At 41.5% G+C, this 19,620-nt stretch overlaps 1 protein-coding gene across 1 annotated transcript in view; it reads right to left on the reverse strand.

Moving 5' to 3' along the window:
- LMBRD1 (LMBR1 domain containing 1) overlaps nt 1-19,620 on the reverse strand; it is a 51,509-nt gene that overhangs the window by 10,408 nt on the left and 21,481 nt on the right. Inside the window, exons 8-13 of the mRNA XM_035109685.2 lie at nt 14,171-14,296; nt 12,521-12,673; nt 6,772-6,836; nt 5,211-5,313; nt 4,499-4,603; nt 1,142-1,291 (exon numbers count right to left, since the gene is read on the reverse strand). Of these exons, the coding sequence (XP_034965576.1) occupies nt 1,142-1,291; nt 4,499-4,603; nt 5,211-5,313; nt 6,772-6,836; nt 12,521-12,673; nt 14,171-14,296 (702 nt within the window). The remainder of the gene's footprint in view (nt 1-1,141; nt 1,292-4,498; nt 4,604-5,210; nt 5,314-6,771; nt 6,837-12,520; nt 12,674-14,170; nt 14,297-19,620) is intronic.

Raw genomic sequence — 19,620 nt, forward strand, 5'->3', positions numbered from 1 at the left:
CCACTGTACTGCAAGTTTCTAGCCCTTATGATTCCAAAGATACTCTTGAAAGTGCACAGGCAAAACCTTGTGAAACTGCAACAGACAAAATTGGTTAGCAGCAAAACATGTTGCATAGCGAAAAAGAACAAACTATGCAAAATTATTGCAAAAGTAGTATTCCAGACTTCCCCAACCTGGTGACCACCAGATGTTTAGGTCTACAGATCCCCATCAGCCACAACTATCATGGTCAATGGTAAGGGATGATGGGAGTTGAAGTGTAACACCATCTGGAGACTAACAGATTGGGAAAGAGAGATAAATACATGGTGGCTCAGGCCACAGCATTTATTGGAACAGAATGTGAGTTGCTTTACTACAGAAACCAATTACTGTAAAATAAAACAAGCAAATAATATGCACTACTACAGTGCAATGTCCAATACATAGTTGTCATGGCATAGCTTCAGCATGGCCCCAGCTCAACTCAATTAACTGTGCTGCTAGAAGCTGCTAGAAGACAGTTGAATGATGCTGAGAGCTTGATCTGTGCTGAAGCAGTTCCATGGCTCCTTCAATCTGTTCCAGACTCAGCCCAAGCTTCCAGCATGTGTCCTTTGTGTTATGGCATCACATTTTTTAACTATTGAAAATATTGTTGCTGTTATCTGTCTATCTCGGGACGCAATGGAAGAGTGCAGGGATCCCTGGGGGTCCTGCCTTCTTACATTCTGTATACATGACCAAGCCAGTGTAGACGTCACTGAAATAGAAGTGTGAACATGATGGGAATGTGGGCTTGATAGACTGAATACAAAAAGGTAAATGTACCCTTGACCGTTAGGTCAAGTCAATGAAGACTGGGGAAGACTCATCTCGCTCTATAGGCCGAGGGAGCCGGCATTTGTCCACAGACAGCTTCCGGGTCATGTAGCCAGCATGACTAAACCGCTTCGGGCAAAACCAGAGCAGTACACGGAAACACCGTTTACCTTCCTACCAGAGCGGTACCTATTTACCTACTTGCACTGGCGTGCTTTCAAACTGCTAGGTTGGCAGGAGCTGGGACCAAACAACGGGAGCTCACAGACGTACTAAACACTGTATTGTTCCCACTTCAAAATCTACCTCATTTCCCCCAACACACAATGGATCTTACCAGAGATTGGTACTTTTGGCTTCCATACATAACATACTGAGGGGCCAAGCTGTATATCATGTAGCTGGTATGAAGAACAATCAACAGCAGTATCATGCAGAGAAAGAGAAGTGCCTGTGGCCTTGTCCTCCCCCGTCTGATCTTGTACAGCTAAGAACAAAAACATTAATATGAATTCCGCCAACATTATGCCTTGGGCAGACCTGGTCTTTTATTTTAAAATATTTCTTTGACACCTTTCTGAGACTTAAGGAGCTTACAAAACTTTTTAAGAACAGGATTTCTATTACTGAAGTACTAATTTTCTTGGTGCTTCACATTCAGCTTGTAGTAATCATTATCATTCCTACTTTTTTATGTCGTGGAATAGGAGAACAGAGGAAGCTGCCTTTACACTGTGTTAAGGATATTGGTCCATCTAGCCTACTTTAGCCTACTCTGACGGGCAATGGCTTTCCAGGGACTCGAGGAACAAAGGCCTTTCCATCTTCCATTACCTATTTTTTTCATTTTTAAAAAATTGAAGATGCCACAAATGGAATTTGGGATCCTTAACATGTAAAGCAAATGCTGTACCATAAGAAGAAAATAACAACAATAATAAAGATGCGGGAGGTGCGCGGCGAGGCGGCGGGGGAGAAGTGCTCCTCCTCCCCCCTGCCGCCTCACCACGCAGCGCCGACATGGGACGGGGCTTTGGAGACCTTCTCCGAAGCCCCGTCTCATGCGGGAGGTGCGCGGCGAGGCGGCGGGGGGGGGAGAGAAGCGCTCCTCCCCCCCGCCTCGGCACGCAGCGCCGACATGGGACGGGGCTTCGGAGACCTTCTCCGAAGCCCCGTCTCATGCGGGAGGTGCGCGGCGAGGCGGCGGGGGGGGGAGAGAAGCGCTCCTCCCCCCCGCCTCGGCACGCAGCGCCGACATGGGACGGGGCTTCGGAGACCTTCTCCGAAGCCCCGTCTCATGCGGGAGGTGCGCGGCGAGGCGGCGGGGGGGGGGAGAAGCACTCCCCCCCCCGCCGCCTCGGCACGCAGCGCCGACACGGGACGGGGCTTCGGAGACCTCCGAAGCCCCGTCTCATGCAGGAGGTGTGCGGCGAGGCGGCGGGGGGGAGAAGCGCTCCTCCCCCCCGCCGCCTCGGCACGCAGCGCCGGCATGGGACGGGGCTTCGGAGACCTCCGAAGCCCCGTCTTATGCAGGAGGTGCGCGGCGAGGCGGCGGCGGGGGGAAGCGCTCCTCCCCCCCGCCGCCTCGGCACGCAGCGCCGGCATGGGACGGAGTTTCGGATAAGGTCTCCGAAGCCCCGTCTCATGCGGGAGGTGCGCGGCGGGGGGGGGGGGCGGGAGAAGTGCTTCTCCCCCCCCGCCGCCTCGCTGCGCACCTCCCGCATGAGACGGGGCTTCGGAGGTCTCCGAAGCCCCGTCCCATGCCGGCGCTGCACAAAGCAGCGTTCTAGCGCCCGTTTTTAAACGGGCTGAATTCCACTAGTAATAATAATAATACAGCTGACACTGTAGTGGGTGGAGGGGATTAAGAAATGTCAAACTGTTTAAACAACTGCTGTTTACGATCTAAAAACAGCCAAGCAGAGAGAAAGGGGAAAGAATAAAGAGAAAACTATAGCAAGGGAGGAATGAAAGCAAATGCTAGTACCTGTAGTTCAAGTTATTATGGATGGGGAATCTATCAAGGGGCTAGTTACATCAAATACTTCTCACTTTTATTTATTTTTACAAGAGATAATTGAAAGTGGGTAGGGAAGAGGGGCAATTCCATACAGGTGTTTTTGGAGGGAGTTCAAGACAAAAGTGCAGGAAGGGAAAACTGATGGAAGTCATCTGCAGGAGCAAGAGAACTGTGTGAACAAGGGTGGTAGGACTGTAAGAGCAAACACAATTTTTACATGTCATTGGCCAAACCCACTAGCATGCCTTAGCAATGGACACCACAATCCTTTCCCAACAATGGAGTGTTGTGGTAGAAAGGGGTCTCGCAGTGCAATTCTATAGATGTATACTCAGAAATAAGCCACATTCATTTTGACGGCACTTACTCCCAGGTAAGTCAGTGTATGATTGCAGCCTTGAAGTATGAATTAAGAGATTTGCAATATAACAAAAGTCCGCCATTAGTCCATTTCACCAGCAGAATTAGAATAGCACAGAGTTCTGCAGACTTAAGGTGGGCACAGAGCTTCAATCAAAATGAAACAGCATGGTGCTAATAGCTCTCTGGGAGGAAATGAGGCTAGGGCATCAAAATCAGAGAGGCCCTGAAGGAATATGAGCTGGTGACTGCTATGCTGGAACAGGAAGCCTACGATAGAGCAATCTATATATAGACACTTATTTTATCTTTTATTTTTGCACAGAGCAAATCATTTCCAAATTATATTACTAGATTTTAAAAGTTCCTTTTATAGCAAGCCTCTCTTTTTTAAAAAAATGCCTTGTTTAAGATGAAGTTTATGTTTAATAGAATTAAACACGCTGAAGTGCCTGCAGGTAGTGAGAGTTTGGGCTGAAGCACTCAAGAATATGAACAGCATAATAAGGCAATCAACTGTTAAAATATAATTTTCGGTATTAGATCCACAACAAGGAAGCATATAATGAGCAATATCCAATGAAGTAGTTCTGCGCACAATGGGGCCTTCTCTCCCTCCCTTTTCCCTGGTCATCCCCTAAATGTGTGTTCTGGGGTTTCTCTCACTCTCCCAGATCTAATTGGTGGGGGGGGGGGGGGGTTATGGAGGCATGGAGGGAAAGATGAGATGCATTTGGAAGATTTGGTTTTAAACACTGTACTGTATAGTGTTTAAACATTATACATACAGGGAACCCCAATTTGTGTAGGGGTTGCATTCCCCCTGCCCCCGCGTGCCAGTGGAGCATGTGTAAGCCTACCGTGCCCCTTTCCCAACCACTTCCAGATTCCGGCAATGCATGCATACATATTCTTCCGTTTTAGAACATGTACAAAATGGGCATTGCCTGGAGTTCTGTACATTCTCCGTATAATAACTCTATTGTGTATGTATATACACACAATCGTTATTCAAGTGGTAGTACTTCTGCAAAAAATACTGAGTTTATTGAAAGAAGGGTAGGATAATAAATAATAATAATAATAATAATAATAATAATAATAATTTATTATTTATACCCCGCCCATCTGGCCGGGTTCCCCCAGCCACTCTGGGCGGCTTCCAACCAAAACATTAGAATACAGAAATCACACATTAAAAGCTTCCCTAAACAGGGCTGCCTTGAGATGCCTTCTAAAGGTCTGGTAATTGTTGTTCTCTTTGACCTCTGGTGGGAGGATACAACTGTAATAAATAAACCTCTATATATTTACCCTTATCCAGAAGAACCATATTCCCATGTTTCGAATTCCTGCCATTGAGGTGAATATAAAGTACATGATGATAGTAGTGATGAGGATATAATCAAGGGGGAAGACCTAGAAGACAAAAAATAAATAAATTGTTTTAGAAAATTTCATGAAACACTTCCAGTTTAAAACACAATTCCTGCCATAATAAAATGACAGATCTGAGGAGGAGAGGGGGCATACCAGGGTTAAATGAATTTTGCCCCAAGGTTACATCTAATACACCCGGGGTAAAGGCTTTCACTGGTACCTGAGACACTGTGCTTTCATTATACCCCCCCCCCCCAAAAAAAGTCATCATCCTGGGAGCAAAGTTATGAAGTAAATGTGCAGGCGCCTTCAAAGTAATTTATGTGAAATGAACATCATTATGGTACAGAGGAATGTTCACTGCTGCTGGTGGGGGTAGCCGCCTCAAATTTTGAGTTATGACTCTCTGTGGCAGCCATTTTTTCACTGGCATCCACAGCAGTCTCTCAAAATTCAAAATGTGCCCAATGGCAATTCCAGTAATATACCCATACCAAAACCCCAAAGGTCCAATTCACATGTAATGCCAAAATTAACCATGGCCTGAAGGAACATAGTTGCCTTTGTTTAAACAATACCTTGTTTCACTGGAGAATTCACTGAAGATTTACTATTGCATTACAAGCTTCCATTATCTTTTACTCACAGTTTGTAGAACGGGTAACAGCATATTCAATGGATTAGTCAAATTTGTTCCCAGTATTATAAATCCAGTGTCAATGCCAGCTGAGTGCAGTGCTTTATCCAAGCTGTAGAAATTTCAAAAAGAGAGATTATTTCTTGGTTTTTGAAAACACCAGCTCTACATACAGAGTACAGGAAACTCCTTGTTTGCATGGGGTTTTTGCTCTGAGGCACCACACAAGTCAGTGGACTATGTGTAAGCCCAGCCCACCCTGTTCTGCCCTTGTTCCCACCCCACCTACTTCCATAGCTGCCAAGTTCTCCCTTTTTTTAAGGGAAATTCCCTTATGCTGAATAGGCTTCCTCGTGAGAAAAGGGAAAACTTGGCAGCTATGCCTAGTTCTGGGACTGCAAACGGTGTGCGTGCTAGTGGTCGAGGGCATGCCAAACGCATGCCACCTGGGAGCTGCCTGTACTTTGTCCTAACTTTAGTGTCATAATTCATTCTGCAACACTTACTCATATTACTAGACCAACTTGAAATAATCCTGTTTCATCTCTTGAGTTGTATCGGGGTAAAGATTCAAAATAAAGAAGTTCTAGCTAATGTGCACATACGGTAAATGAAGGCTGCCTCCACGGACAAACATTACTTTGAAAATAATTCTGGCCACTTTGCCAGGACCCTTTCCATTATTTCAACCACCGCCCCAAGACCTCAATTCCTTATTAGTGTGGAGAATCACAGGGGAAATATCTTTTGAGGAACCCATAAACTAGGAGTGAGTTTAGACCAGGCATCCCCAAACTGCGGCCCTCCAGATGTTTTGGCCTACAACTCCCATGATCCCTAGCTAACAGGACCAGTGGTCGGGGAAGATGGGAATTGTAGTCCAAAACATCTGGAGGGCCGAAGTTTGGGGGTGCCTGGTTTAGACAATATTTTTTCCCATTTCATAGCCCCCCTGACTTCTCTTCATAGGCTCAAATCTAGTCGCAGCATATTAACCATTCCAGCCCACACACTTCTACTAGCAGCCCATATGTTTTTGACAAGGCAGAATTATGCACATTATGCCACTGACATCTGTTTTAAAAACTGAATTTGCTGCAAATTCTAGGTCACCTTTTCATAGGTAACAGCTGCCCACCTATACATATTCACTACTTGAATATCTCCATATTGCAAGCAAATCAGGAATGGTTCCCTATAAATCTTTGTTCAGTTAAGAGTGTATACAGGCATTCTTTCCATTTTTTTCTTTTCTTAGTTTTTCAAGATCAGTTTGAGCAAGTTTGGCACAATATCTTACTTCAATGTATATGATGCTCATCAAGAGCTAAACGATGCAATGAAGCAAGTGCTTGCTTTGAGCGAAACACATTGCAATATGGGAAAATGTAAGACTTAATAAACTGTGTTCACCTCTGGATTTAAACCACTGGATTCATACCCACTCTCAATTTTGGGGTGGTAAACCGGAAACATATTCACATGAAAGGTTTGCGTGAATTCCACTTTGCAAGTAATATAATTTCACGCAGCCTCGTTTTTAAATATAGAAAGAACACTGTAAACTTACTTGGACAAGAAGAGAGAAATAACAAACAGCAGGGCCACAAGGATAAAAAATATTCCCCAGACAATCTAAAAGACAAATTATTTATTTAATAAAAATAAGTATATTTTTATACAGTTATGTACACATATAATAAAAACACATTCAAAAATTAAAATCTGACACAACTATTATGGGAAGGTGTATTCTTAATTGCCTGCATATGCCTGGCGGAACAGAATAGTTTTCAGCAGGAGTTGAAAGGGTGAAACTGAAGGAGCCTGACAAATTTCTACTGACAGAGCATTCTACAGAGCTGGAATGGGGACACTAAATCCTCTATTTCATGTTCATGTCAAATGAGCACCACCAACTTGGGGAACAAGCAACAACACTGCTGCAGACGATCTGGAGCTGGGATATAAGGGTTTGGGTGGTCTCTAAGGTACCTTGGACCTAAGTTGTTCATGCTTTGTAAATTCTAAGCTGTCACTGAATCTCGTTTTCTCAATGGCACCTACGGGTTGTACTGCATGGGTTCATTTTCAAGTACCGTCAGAGAGGGCAATCAAAATTTTTTTATTTAAAAATAGATGTTATAAAATGATGAATACTTTAAAAAAAACCCACTGCAATGAGGAAAGCATCCCCAATACAATTTCTTACATGCATATCATTAAATTGTAGCACATCACAGCACACACGTACCCCTTGCGCAAGCAGCGGTCAAGAACTTGCTAAGGTGCTCTAGGGTCTCCACAATGGGAGACCACACAGCACCATGCAGAATGAGCAAGAAGATTTTAGAAAATTATCCCCACCACTACAAGTGTGTGAAAGTGACAAACATTAAGCAAACATCAAAATGATGCAGTGTAGCTAAAATATCCCTTCTGTATATCCGGGCCACTGAATTTAAGAAATTTTACACTGAGGAGATCTGCTTAAGAGAAGTGTTTCTCTGAAACTACACAGAAAAGAGTGGGAAAGCAACAAGAAAGCAAACCTACATACAGTACTTACACAGTAAAATAATGGCATGTACCGTAATAAAGACGGAAAAGTGATGCCTGGCTACTTGGCAATCTCATTTTTGGGGTTTTTTTCAAAGCAATATTCTCTGAGCAATTGAAGCCACGAGATAAATATATTCATTTAAAGATTGAGAGCACAATGTAAGACCTTTTTTAAAGATACATTTTCAGTGGAAGCTCTTAATGAGCTGCAAATACCAAATGCAGAACTCCATATGTTCACTGCTATTTTCAACTGTTCACAAATGAAAAGTCACAGTATCTGTTTTGAAAAGGGGGGAGGAGGGGGGAATCACACAGATCAAATATGTGTAACTCTAAAGAACGACCGCCACTCTCCAAGACAAAGTGTTTGTTTACTGTAGGAATATTCTGGCACGAGTGCATTTTGTGTTACGTGAACTACAGCAGCATAGTAATAAATGTCATTTTCCCAATTTTTACTAGCTTTTACTAGCTACCTATTGGTTAACTAAGATCATGGTGCATTCCAAGCAGTGTGCTGGTTCAATTTCAGATTGTGCATTTAAAAGGAAAACAGCATAGGCAGTATCGACGATAACCAGAGGTTACTTTCCTACACAAATGTAACTTATATGTATCCCAAATTATCATCTACCCTCTATTTTTCCTGCAGGAAGGTAGCCTTGAGTGAAGTGGCTCCCAATAGCTAAATGCAAACAGATACACAATTTTACTGCAGTACATTACAAAAGGGGATGTGGCATTTAACAGAAAAGGCTAACAGGTGCCATGAAAATTTACAAGCCCCTGCTATGTGCACTTTCTCTACACATGGCTACCACAAACTGAGACAGTCACATGGAAACGGTAAGCACACAATGCTCAAAAAGCCAAACTACCATTACAACAGTGGATTAAAGTTCAAGTTTGCATTTGATCGGCTTTTGAATGATTTCAACAGCAAATACCAAATGTAATAATAATAATAATTCTATTATTTATTACACCGCCCATCTGGCTGGTAGTTGGCATGTCTAAGAGGACTATGATAATAAGTTCTACATGACAAGGAAATGGCATAGAAAGTTAACAGACCAGGTTTTTCTACAGAACTAAACTTCTGGTGCAAAACCAAACATAATTAGCCGGTATTCTACCTAATTGCCAATATGGTATTATCTGTTTGTGGTAAAAGCTTTTGTGCTGAAAAAGGTCCTTGAAGGATATACAGTGGTACCTGGGGTTACAAACACTTCAGGTTACAAACGCTTCAGGTTACAAACTCCGCTAGCCCAGAAATAGTACCTCGGGTTAAGAACTTTGCTTCAGGATGAGAACAGAAATCGTGCTCCAGCGGCACGGCGGCAGCAGGAGGCCCCATTAGCCAAAGTGGTGCTTCAGGTTAAGAACAGTTTCAGGTTAAGAACGGACATACGGAACAAATTAAGTTCTTAACTAGAGGTACCACTGTAAAGTGCATGCTAACTTGTAAGAAGCTACTATTGCATTCTGTATCCAGATATCCAGATATCCAGAACACTGTTATATAAAGAAGAGCTCTAGGGAATGCTGAAGATGCATCCCTTAACCCTGGCCTTTGACATTTGAAATGTATATTCACTCTTTTTAATGTTGTGCTCTAATTGTTGCAACTTGCCCTAGGACCTAAGAGTGAACGGTAGGATGATGATGATGATGATGATGGTGGGAATAATTTATTAGGTCTGACCTCCAGACTATACACATGACAAGTGTGTACTCCTATAAAACTGGAAATACTATGCAGTTTCTAGTTACCTTCAGTATTTCAAACAATCAGGATACTGCAAGGTCATTTTCTGACTGATTTGCATGTAACTTTTGTCTCTTTAGATATGAAGAGGGTATTTTTAAGATGAAAGAATATTTTTTTCTGGTGGCAATTCAACCCAGATATGCTGAAAGGATCTCTGATAGAAAGCATGCATATTGAAAACCAGAAGTACTTTCAGCAGTATTCAGGTGTAATCCTGTTTATATAAGTTTAAAATCCCTAGTGTCTTCAGGCTTTTGCTTCTACTTCTGCTACATACCTTCATTTCTCCACATTCGTGCCCTGATGCTTTTCTAACTCTAAATTCAATTTGTTGCTTATTTGTTCATCCTACAAGTCTGTTCACACATTTCTCCAACTGTCTACCCATCTTAATTTGATCCACTATTTGTCCAATTTTATCAGTAACTTCAAACATAAATCTTGCTCCTGCTTCCAACTTAGTATATATAGTTGCTAAATAGATTGTGACCCTGTGGCACTGCAAAACTGTCAGTGGCCACAGTCCTAAGCATATTTCAAGGCAACCTCATTTCCAAGCAAATCAACAGAACTTTTTAAAAAAAATCAACTTTTTTTTAAAAAAAGAGCTGATATGTCACAATTATCTAGTGCTTATACTGTATAATGAACTGAAAAAAATGTTTAAAATGACATTTGTTTAAAAAAAACAGAAGCATTTTTGTTAGGGATCTTAGGACAAGACTTGCCAAGGAAAACAAACAGCGGCAAGAGTCTTGTTAGCACAAGGATGGAAGAATGAGGAAGTCCCAACGAAAGAACAATGGCAAGAAAGACTGATGAGCTATGCGGAATTGGCAAAGTTAACATATAAACTACAAGAGAAGGATAACCACGACTTTAAGGAAGAATGGGAACTTTTTACAAACTATTTTAAAAGACAACAAAAGGACTTGGACTCCTTGGCAGGTTTTGAATAAACATCCACAATTGATTAGTAGAACAAGGATAGATAAGCTGAGGCTCCAATACTTTGGCCACCTCATGAGAAGAGAAGAATCCTTGGAAAAGACCCTGATGTTGGGAAAGATGGAGGGCACTAGGAGAAGGGGACGACAGAGGACAAGATGGTTGGACAGTGTTCTCGAAGCTACGAACATGAGTTTGACCAAACTGTGGGAGGCAGTGCAAGACAGGAGTGCCTGGCGTGCTATGGTCCATGGGGTCACGAAGAGTCGGACACGACTAAACGACTAAACAACAACAACAAAGGATAGATAAGGCAATGATATGTACAACTTTATAACATGCAGAGAATAATATGTGTAAACAAATCAGAGGGGAGAGCTGAGGGAAGTCTCTGGAGGGTGGGAAAGGGAGGGGTGGGAGGGTATAAAAATTTGTTCAATAAAAATATTTTTTTTAAAAGAAAAAAAAGAACAGACCTCCAGAATGAATTAAGTTCTTAACCAAAGGTACCACTGTATAGTATAAATTCCTCTATCTTCCACATCTTGCTTTTACTTTTGAATCATAATATAGGCAACAAGTGATTTAGGTGTCCAAATGACACGTAATCACACACATACGGCACCAAACCCAAAGGTAGCCCCCAAATTTCCTAAAGACATCATGAAAAGGGGTGGGATGGGTTTACTGTGGGGGTTTGGAATGTGGCCCCTGTACAAAACAAGGATTCCCTGTATTCTTTTAACTATAAAAAGGCAGAAATAGTGAAATATTGTGCATATAATGAATTGGCAGGTTCACAAGAGACCCGACCAGACTGATTTCTAAACAGTATGCTGTGCAAACATTTGACAAAAACGCATTACTGTTAATGTTACAAAATATTGCAAATATTTATTTATTGAGTTTACTAGGTTGATTCTTTGTTCCAACCTAAAGTTAAAACGGAAGTCTATCCAAGTAATATCACTGCCTATTTCCCCTTACATCTTGGAAACAAAAGCGCCATTTTCTATCGTAACGGACCATTTTTGTCATTCGTAAAGACTTATTTGAACTTGAATTGGTATAACCTTCCCCAGAATCTTTGGTCTATAGAGTTCTAGTCTTATCCTGCTTACCAACAACCTGGGAAAGTAAAAGTATCAATTTTTGTTTGTGTGTTTTGTTCTAAAGATGGATAGTGTGGAAAATGGATAGTGTGAAAACATGCGTAAAACATCTCAGATGCAAAGAGCTGCTTTAAGTGAGCCCAAGGTGAGCAGGCCGCCTTTACCTACAGATACATCAGACTTTGAAAGACATATCACAAATGAGTTATCAGGGTGAGCAAACTGTTACAGTGGTACCTTGGTTTTCGAATGTAATCTGTTCCGGGAGACCGTTCCGAAACGTTCGAAAACCAAAAACTCAATATGGGAGTCTAAAAACAGAAAAGTCAATACGGAAAACTCAATGTGGAAGCCTCATGGCATGTTCGACTTCCGATGCGCATTCGAAAACCGAAGCATTTACTACCAGGTTTACGGCATTCGAAAACCGAAATGTTCGTCAACAGAGACATTCGAAAAGCAAGGTATCACTGTATTGCAATTACTACCTGTTTTTTCTTTGCTGTTCAGCTTGGGGGGGACAACCTTGAGCGCATGAAACTAACTGTCCACTTCTTGTCATCGTGGTAAATATTTTTGGCCAGATAGAAAAAAATACACTTTTAAAAAATTCACTGTTTCATACTGTGGCACCTACCTGTAACCCTCTGCCACTAACCCAGGGTGGACAACCTATAGCCTTAGAGCTTTCATGGGGCCCTCAGTCCAAATCTCATGTTGGTGGCAAGGAGTGGAAAAAGCAGGGGGAAAGAGAAGGGGAGAGAGAAAAAGGAATGATCTACCTGGGGTAGATCTGGGCTCTGGGACGACCCATTACTGGCATGCATTGTCAAAAAAAAGACTTTAAATTTGTGCTCTAACCAGTTAATGGTTTTACATAATACAGGTATACATCAAAAAACATATATGCTATACTTTACTTTTAGTGGCCTCATGGCTCCACAGAATCTTGTCCAGCAGCTCTTCTCAATATATTCCAGACGCCTCCCTCTCCTTCGAAGGCCTCTTAGCTTGTCCTCAAGCTGTTGCAATGTCCGCCTATCCCGAGTTGGTAGAGGCCGACCATCTTTGCACTAACGGGAGGGGGGGTTTAAGTGTGAGAACAAAATATGTAAATCTTGAAGTTTGAGTTCATATTTTTCCATGGTTGTTTGGGTTCTTATTTCAAAGATACCCAGTATCACACTTTTAGCAGCTATGCCATTTAAAGAGGGTTCCACTCAGTGGTTTTTTTCTGTCCAGTATACAATACCAGAAGCTTTGCTTCCCTCTGCTATTCCCGTCAGCCAAGCCTCCTTTCCCCATGCTGGGGCTTGCTTTTTAAAAAATGGCGGGAGAAGGAACGCAAAAGAGTGTGCATGTGCGTGCGAAAGATAAGTCTACTGTGGCCATATTGAATTATTTTCCCTGTTACCAGGAAAAAAATCAATATTGTGTGATCTCCACAATCAGAACCAGTACTTGGCTGACTCCACATGGTAAGCATACGGGTTTGGGGGGGGGGAGGCAGCAATGGCTGTACTCTAATTTTGTACTATGTCACATCCCCATGGTCACCATTTTGTGATATACCATGCCCACACAGCAGCAATTTAGCTTAATTTTGAGTTATTTGACACCCAATAAACATCTTTATTGTGTACTCTTGATTTATTATCATCAACCTTCTAATAAAAATGATCACAAATTCAACAGAGAAGTGGGAGAGAGTGTAGGAAGTAGCAGAGTGGAAGAGGTATTTTACCATTTATCATGATATAAGTACCAGCACCACATTAAAACAACAACAACCAGAAAAGCACTAGTTCCACTCAATAAATCACTTATTCTAGTAAGCATATGTGGAGAGTTATTTTTCTGATCTAAGAGTATCAATCCAATTATAAAGTCTCAAAAAGGTCCTCTCTGCAAGTGCCTCACTGAAAAGTATGTGTGCTTAGAACTCATATTTATAGAAGTGTGAAAATTATTGAAACTTGTAATACCGCTGCCACAGTTAAATCAAAATAACAGTATATAGCAGGAGAGCTAATAGTTGTGGTTACCGTATCTACAGCTGTGAGGATTCATTTTGGTTATTTCAATCTAACTAGATATATATTATATACTTTTTTTAAAATTATTGAATATGTTACCCTCTACCAGGGCTAGCCCACCCATGAGACTGCCTCAGGCAGCAGGATGCACAGGGGCATCAGATCCTAATGGAGATATTTATTCACTCCTTGGTCCTGATGTAGACCTTCACTCACTCCTTCATCTCTGGTGGGGAGGAGAGGGAAGGGGCGCCATTTTGTACTTCGCCTCAGGTGCCAAAATGTCTTGGGCCAGCTCTGCCCTCTACCCAATCTAAACATATATTTCTAAAGATTTTAAACTGCTCACATTGTAAAATATCAGAGAAGGGTACAGAAAACAAAAAATTAAGTATAAGATACATATAAGAGAAAATACAGGTAAAGTCACAGCAGTACAACACCTAATAAATGGATTAAAATTAAGAGAGCCTGTTTGGCCAGAGAGCTAAAGCTGTTAAAAAGAAGTATTTTAAGACAGAAACCCAACCAAACCTTTGATTTAATCCTTTGTATACTTTGCTCAACCTCTTCAATATCTTCAGTGTTTTCCAAGCGTTCATAACTAGCATTTCTTGTTCCCTTTATCAGATTCAGAGGCAAAGCGGACATACCATAAGCCTGGGGGGAGGAAATGCAAAGATGGTTTTAATTCTCAATTGTAAGTGATCACCTTGAGATAAAACATTGATCAGTATCCTAGAACCAACACAGTTGTTTTATTCATATTCTGCCCGTCAGACCAATCTCAGCACGATATAATGAATATGGTATTGGACTAGTAGTGGGCACTTAAACAAATTATATACCTCTGAACTACAACATTCTCTACCTCAATCATCTTAGAGATCAATGGAGGATGGAGGAGAAACAGCATTTGGAAGACAATTGGCTATAGCTGGTATGAAAAATTGTAGCTACTTATTAAGAAGTGCTGTAAATTTTGAGAAAGGAAGGTTACATGCTCAGCTGTAGTCCAATTTTAGAGGCTGAGGAGCTTGGCAAGAAATAAAGCTGCAAAGGGATACAAGACTGGCAGTAGTCCATAAGAAAAATGGAAAATCTTATAAACAACAAAAAAAACAGGCGACTGCAAAATTATAAAAAAGCAATAAAAATGAGGACTCTGTACATCTAAGGAAAGGGGAGAAACTAAAACACTGGCAGTTTGACAAACATAGAGAAAGTATACAAGTTTCTACAGCAACAATTCTTTTTTTAAGAAGTTGGAGACGAGTAAGGAGAATTGCAAGACAGGAATGAGGGAATAGAAATTCCTTGTGGAATGGTTTGTTTGTTTTCAAAAAAATTACTATATATAACTGTAACATGAACAATAAAGTCAGCAACATAAAAATTCAGTACAACCTTCTGCCTATAAGAGCAGAGAAGTAAATACGTAAGTGGGTCTATTGTGGGGTACAGGCAGGCAATTGAGGTAATGAGCAGAAGAGAATAAAGGTCTTATCACTCTACACCGCTAGGGGTTTGTTCTCATTTGTTAGTTTATAAATGGCTAGTATCTCCATAAAGTAGGTATAGATTCCAGAAGCGGACATGCTAGTTTGGCACTTGTGCATCTACATATCCTTATCAATAAAAGAAAGAGTCTTGCCAAGTTTTATTAAAGGAGTCTGTGGCTTTGTGGTTTCTTGATGTCCTCAAATGGTTTGTTAGTTTTCCATAATAGTTAGGTTCTGGGGGTTTTCAAACTAAAGTTGGCCGGTGAGTCCAGCTGCATTTTTCCAATGGTCGGTAATCTGAAGATAGTGCTGCCACCAACATTTCTTATCTTTTCTCTGTTGCCCCCCGAGAAAATAGAAAGTAATGCCTATTTTTTAAAAAACACTAGTTATTTGTAAGTAACCCATCTTTAATTCCTATCTACATGCCAATTTTCAACAAAAGCAACAACATTAAGACGTCATTAAAAAAAATAAAACTGTAAAAACAATTAGTTCACACCCCAGATAAAAGAGAAACCACAGCATTATTCACTAAAAGCCTGTGCAAATAAATTTTGAGGGGGCATACAGAGCTCAGTTGCCTGGCACCTATGTAACTATTTGTAGGGAATGTGTTCCTCCGCAGATAAAGCCTTGCTCTTAATCTTCCTCTAAAGAAGAAACGTCTCTAAAGATGAATTTAAGAACTGGAGCAAAGGAATACCTAGTAATTTAGAAAGCACATAAAATAAAGTCTGTGGAAGGGAAAGAAAATGTTTAATATACCCTTCCTTAACCTGAAGCGAACTTTCCCATTGAAAGTAATGGAAAGTGGATTAATCCGTTCCAGACGGGTCTGCGGAGTACGTAAACTGAAAGTACTCAAACCGATGTGTACTTAAACCGAGGTATGACTGTATATAAAAATGTAGGCATTGCACGCGCGGATGTAACAACCTTTCACCGTAAACACTGTAATGTAACAAATTTGGCCACAACGTTCCATGCCCATCAGGGAGGGATCTGGCATTAAAAAAATTCCAAAAAAAACACCACACCTTTCACACCTAAAATAATGATTTAACACAAAAAGGTGCAGCAACAATGCCCAACTTTTTCAATAGGCCACAGCATTGCCAAGCAGGGAAAACTGAGTAGGCCACACCATTCAGTAGGCCACAGGCAAAAACAAACAGAATAGGGCCTATCACAATGGGGGGCATAGGGATGAGGCACAACAAAGGGAGAAGGGAAACACATAGCCATTGGGGGAGGAGGACCCTGAGTCAGCCAAAGCAGTGGGGGGTGGGTTGGGACAGGGAAAACTGAGTAGGCCTCACCATTGCCCAGTAGGCCACAGGCAAAAACAAACAGAATATGGGGCTTTCACAATGGGGGAGGGGGGTCACAGGGATGAGGCACAACAAAGGGAGGGGGAAACACATAGGCATTGGGGGGGGAGGACCCTGAGTCAGCCAAAGCACTGGGGGGTGGGGACATTTTCAGGAACACGTGTGGGTGGGGGAGTCTTATTTTTGAAACTTACAGGAGGGGAGTCAGGGTTGGGACAGGGCAAGTGAAGGGACTCTGAAGGTCAACTCTGAAGGTCAATTTAACAGGAAAAGGTCCATTTAACACAAAAACCCACAGCAACATGTGGCCGGGCCAGCTAGTGGCTTATAAAATGTGAATGAGAGGAGTGAATTTATTTATCAGCTATTTTTAAGTGTTCCACACCTTCCTACCTTGCTGCAGCTAAAATTTGTTTTCTTGTTTTTAGTTGGTTCTTATTTGCAAGGTGCTTAGAGATCATGGTGATAAATCCTGATATGAATTATGTGAGTAAATAACAATAAGGCACTGCGGGCATTTCCCACTCAAAGAGAAAATTCTTTGGACTATCTCAAATTCTCAATTGACTCAAATTTTATCAGCCTATTGCATCTCCCTCTTTTCAGTTTAGTTTTTGAAAATAAACTTTCCACTTACCCAAGATCAGCTGCACTGCTGTGAAAATTCAAAAAGAGAACTGGCGTATCACAGCTGTATATGAACTCCGTTTTACCATCTATATCTCACAACAGTATTGCTCTTTGACTCCAGCTAACCCTATTGATTGGCAGAGTTTAAGGCCAAAATCTAAGTAACTCCTTTATTCTCATATAAGCGGTGTCCAACAAAACTGTCTTTATTCATGGAACAGCAGCTCTCCAAAGCCATACTCCCATAGCTTGTGAAATGCCAGTTCCAAACAGGATCTTGCAAAAGGGATCTGGCCAAGACTACATAGCTGCCAAGTCTCCCGTATTCCCCGGGAAACCCCCGTTTTTCCAGCTGTCCCTAGCCGAAAAAACAGAAAAAACGGCAGAGCAGCATCAAAAGTTGCTTCTGAGCATGCTCCGCCCAGTTCCAAAATGGCGGCGGCGCTACCTCCGGTCTGCTACTTCCGGTCCAGTCCCTTATTTCTCAGGCCAAAACTTGGGAGGTATGCAAGACTATTGAGCTTCTCCATCATCAGTTAAGCTAGGGCTCTAAAACTTTACATGAGAAATTGGTAGTGATGGACAATCTGTTTTTTTTTCAGGAAAACTTGAATACCATTACTGATTTTATCAAAGTCCACCTTTCATCTAAAACTGGCTGCCCAAGATGCTTACAATTTTTTAAAAAACCAAGAACTAAGGAATAGATGTACATAAGGCTCTTTATGGCAGTCCATATTCCAGGCTCAGCCCTTTGAAGAAGGGGCAGAAGAAGCTGAAGGGCAGACTCAGGCACTGGCTGAAAATAAACACACCAACCCATGGAAGCAGTCATTTCCTTGGCTTGGTCCCTTCCTCACAGAAGCTGGACTGCAATTTCAGATGGAAAACCTCTGATTTAGAGCACAAGAAAATATACTGGCAGCCACCGCTTCGTTTTGATTAAAGGTGCAATGCTTGTGCTTTTTGTTCCAGTACTTGTAAATATCATAACCATTAAGTACCAACAGCTACTAATAATGCCCATTTTCCAAATGTGTGGTAGTCACTGAAAGTGCCACTTGTTAATTAAACCTGTAACTTCAAGTACAATTACTGCTTGGCAATAACTGTTGTGTTTTGAAATGAATGCAAACTATTTGTCAGGTTTTTTAGAATGCATAACATGCAATTTTAGACTACTGTATATAAAGCACTAAAATGAACACAAAATACTTTCAAGATGCAATTCCTACCCGGCAATGTATTAACTGCCCACATCTGCCCTCTAGCGAAGCTTCACACAATACACAAGTAGCACAGAAAAAAGGGGGGATTATGAATAAAATCCATGTCACATTGAAGTTGATGCAAGCTGTGTCCATTTTCTGAATATGTAAAGAGCGTTTCTAAACAGAAAATGCTGCCTTTTATCTCTTAATTTCTTCAGCAGGAAAATGATTCCATTTCTGAATGGCTATAAGCTAACCTGTAGTGAAGATGACAATTCTCAAAAGGTGAGAACTATGCAGTCCATCTTTTGCAAATCGACTCTAATGATTTTTCCTACCAGAATGACAGGGGGGGGGGGAAATGAAGGGGCTCAGTTCTTCTATGTAACAAATATGCACTAAGGTGAACATTTAGAGGAAGAATGGATCATAAATTTAACAAATACTTAAATAAAAAAAGAGTATAGTACACAGAAAATAAGCTTTCCGAAAGGTGGCGAGGCACTTGATGCAAGGGGGGAAACAGAACAGCCTTAGACCGCCCCTGTATGAAGGAATTGCTCAATTCTGTCATGGTCGCATAACAAAAAATATTTGCTGCCAAGAGAACTTGTTCCAAAGAATATAAAGACATATGTTTCACCTGTGCTTCTCTACCACATGTGTTGCAAAGGCAGTAGCAGAATCCAGACTTCCCTTGACTGTTATCTATTGTGTCCACCTTAAGGTTAAAAGCTTCTGTTCATGATCATGATACAACACACTATGTTCATACACACTGACGGTCCCTACATTTTAACCAAGGTCATGTCCTCAATACATGTCAGATTCCTTCAACAACAAAAATCTAAATCCTTCTCCGTTGTATTCCTTATATCAGGCATGTCAAACCTGCGGCCCTCCAGATGTTTTGGCCTACAACTCCCATGATCCCTAGCTAGCAGGACCAGTGGTTGGGGAAGATGGGAATTGTAGTCCAAAACATCTGGAGGGCCGCAGGTTTGACATGCCTGCCTTATATCTATGTGCCCTCCATTCCCCCCCCCCCCACTCTCCACAATGTATTCTCATTTAGACCATAAGCCTATGGTCAGTTTCCGAAGTTATTTGTATTACCTTTTTCCTGATTAAATAATTATTAATTTAAGCAAATGTATTGCACATCTTGGTAGCATAGTTGTGAACATGCACAGTATAATTAGAGCACAGGTCAATAGTAGTAAAAATAATGTATTTTGCTGTAGTCTACAGTCTTTTGTTTCCTCACATGGTAAGACCAGCTCCTTGAGAGATCAGGCATTAGAAAG

The sequence above is a fragment of the Zootoca vivipara genome, chromosome 3, assembly GCF_963506605.1.
Source record: "Zootoca vivipara chromosome 3, rZooViv1.1, whole genome shotgun sequence".
NCBI lineage: Eukaryota > Metazoa > Chordata > Lepidosauria > Squamata > Lacertidae > Zootoca > Zootoca vivipara.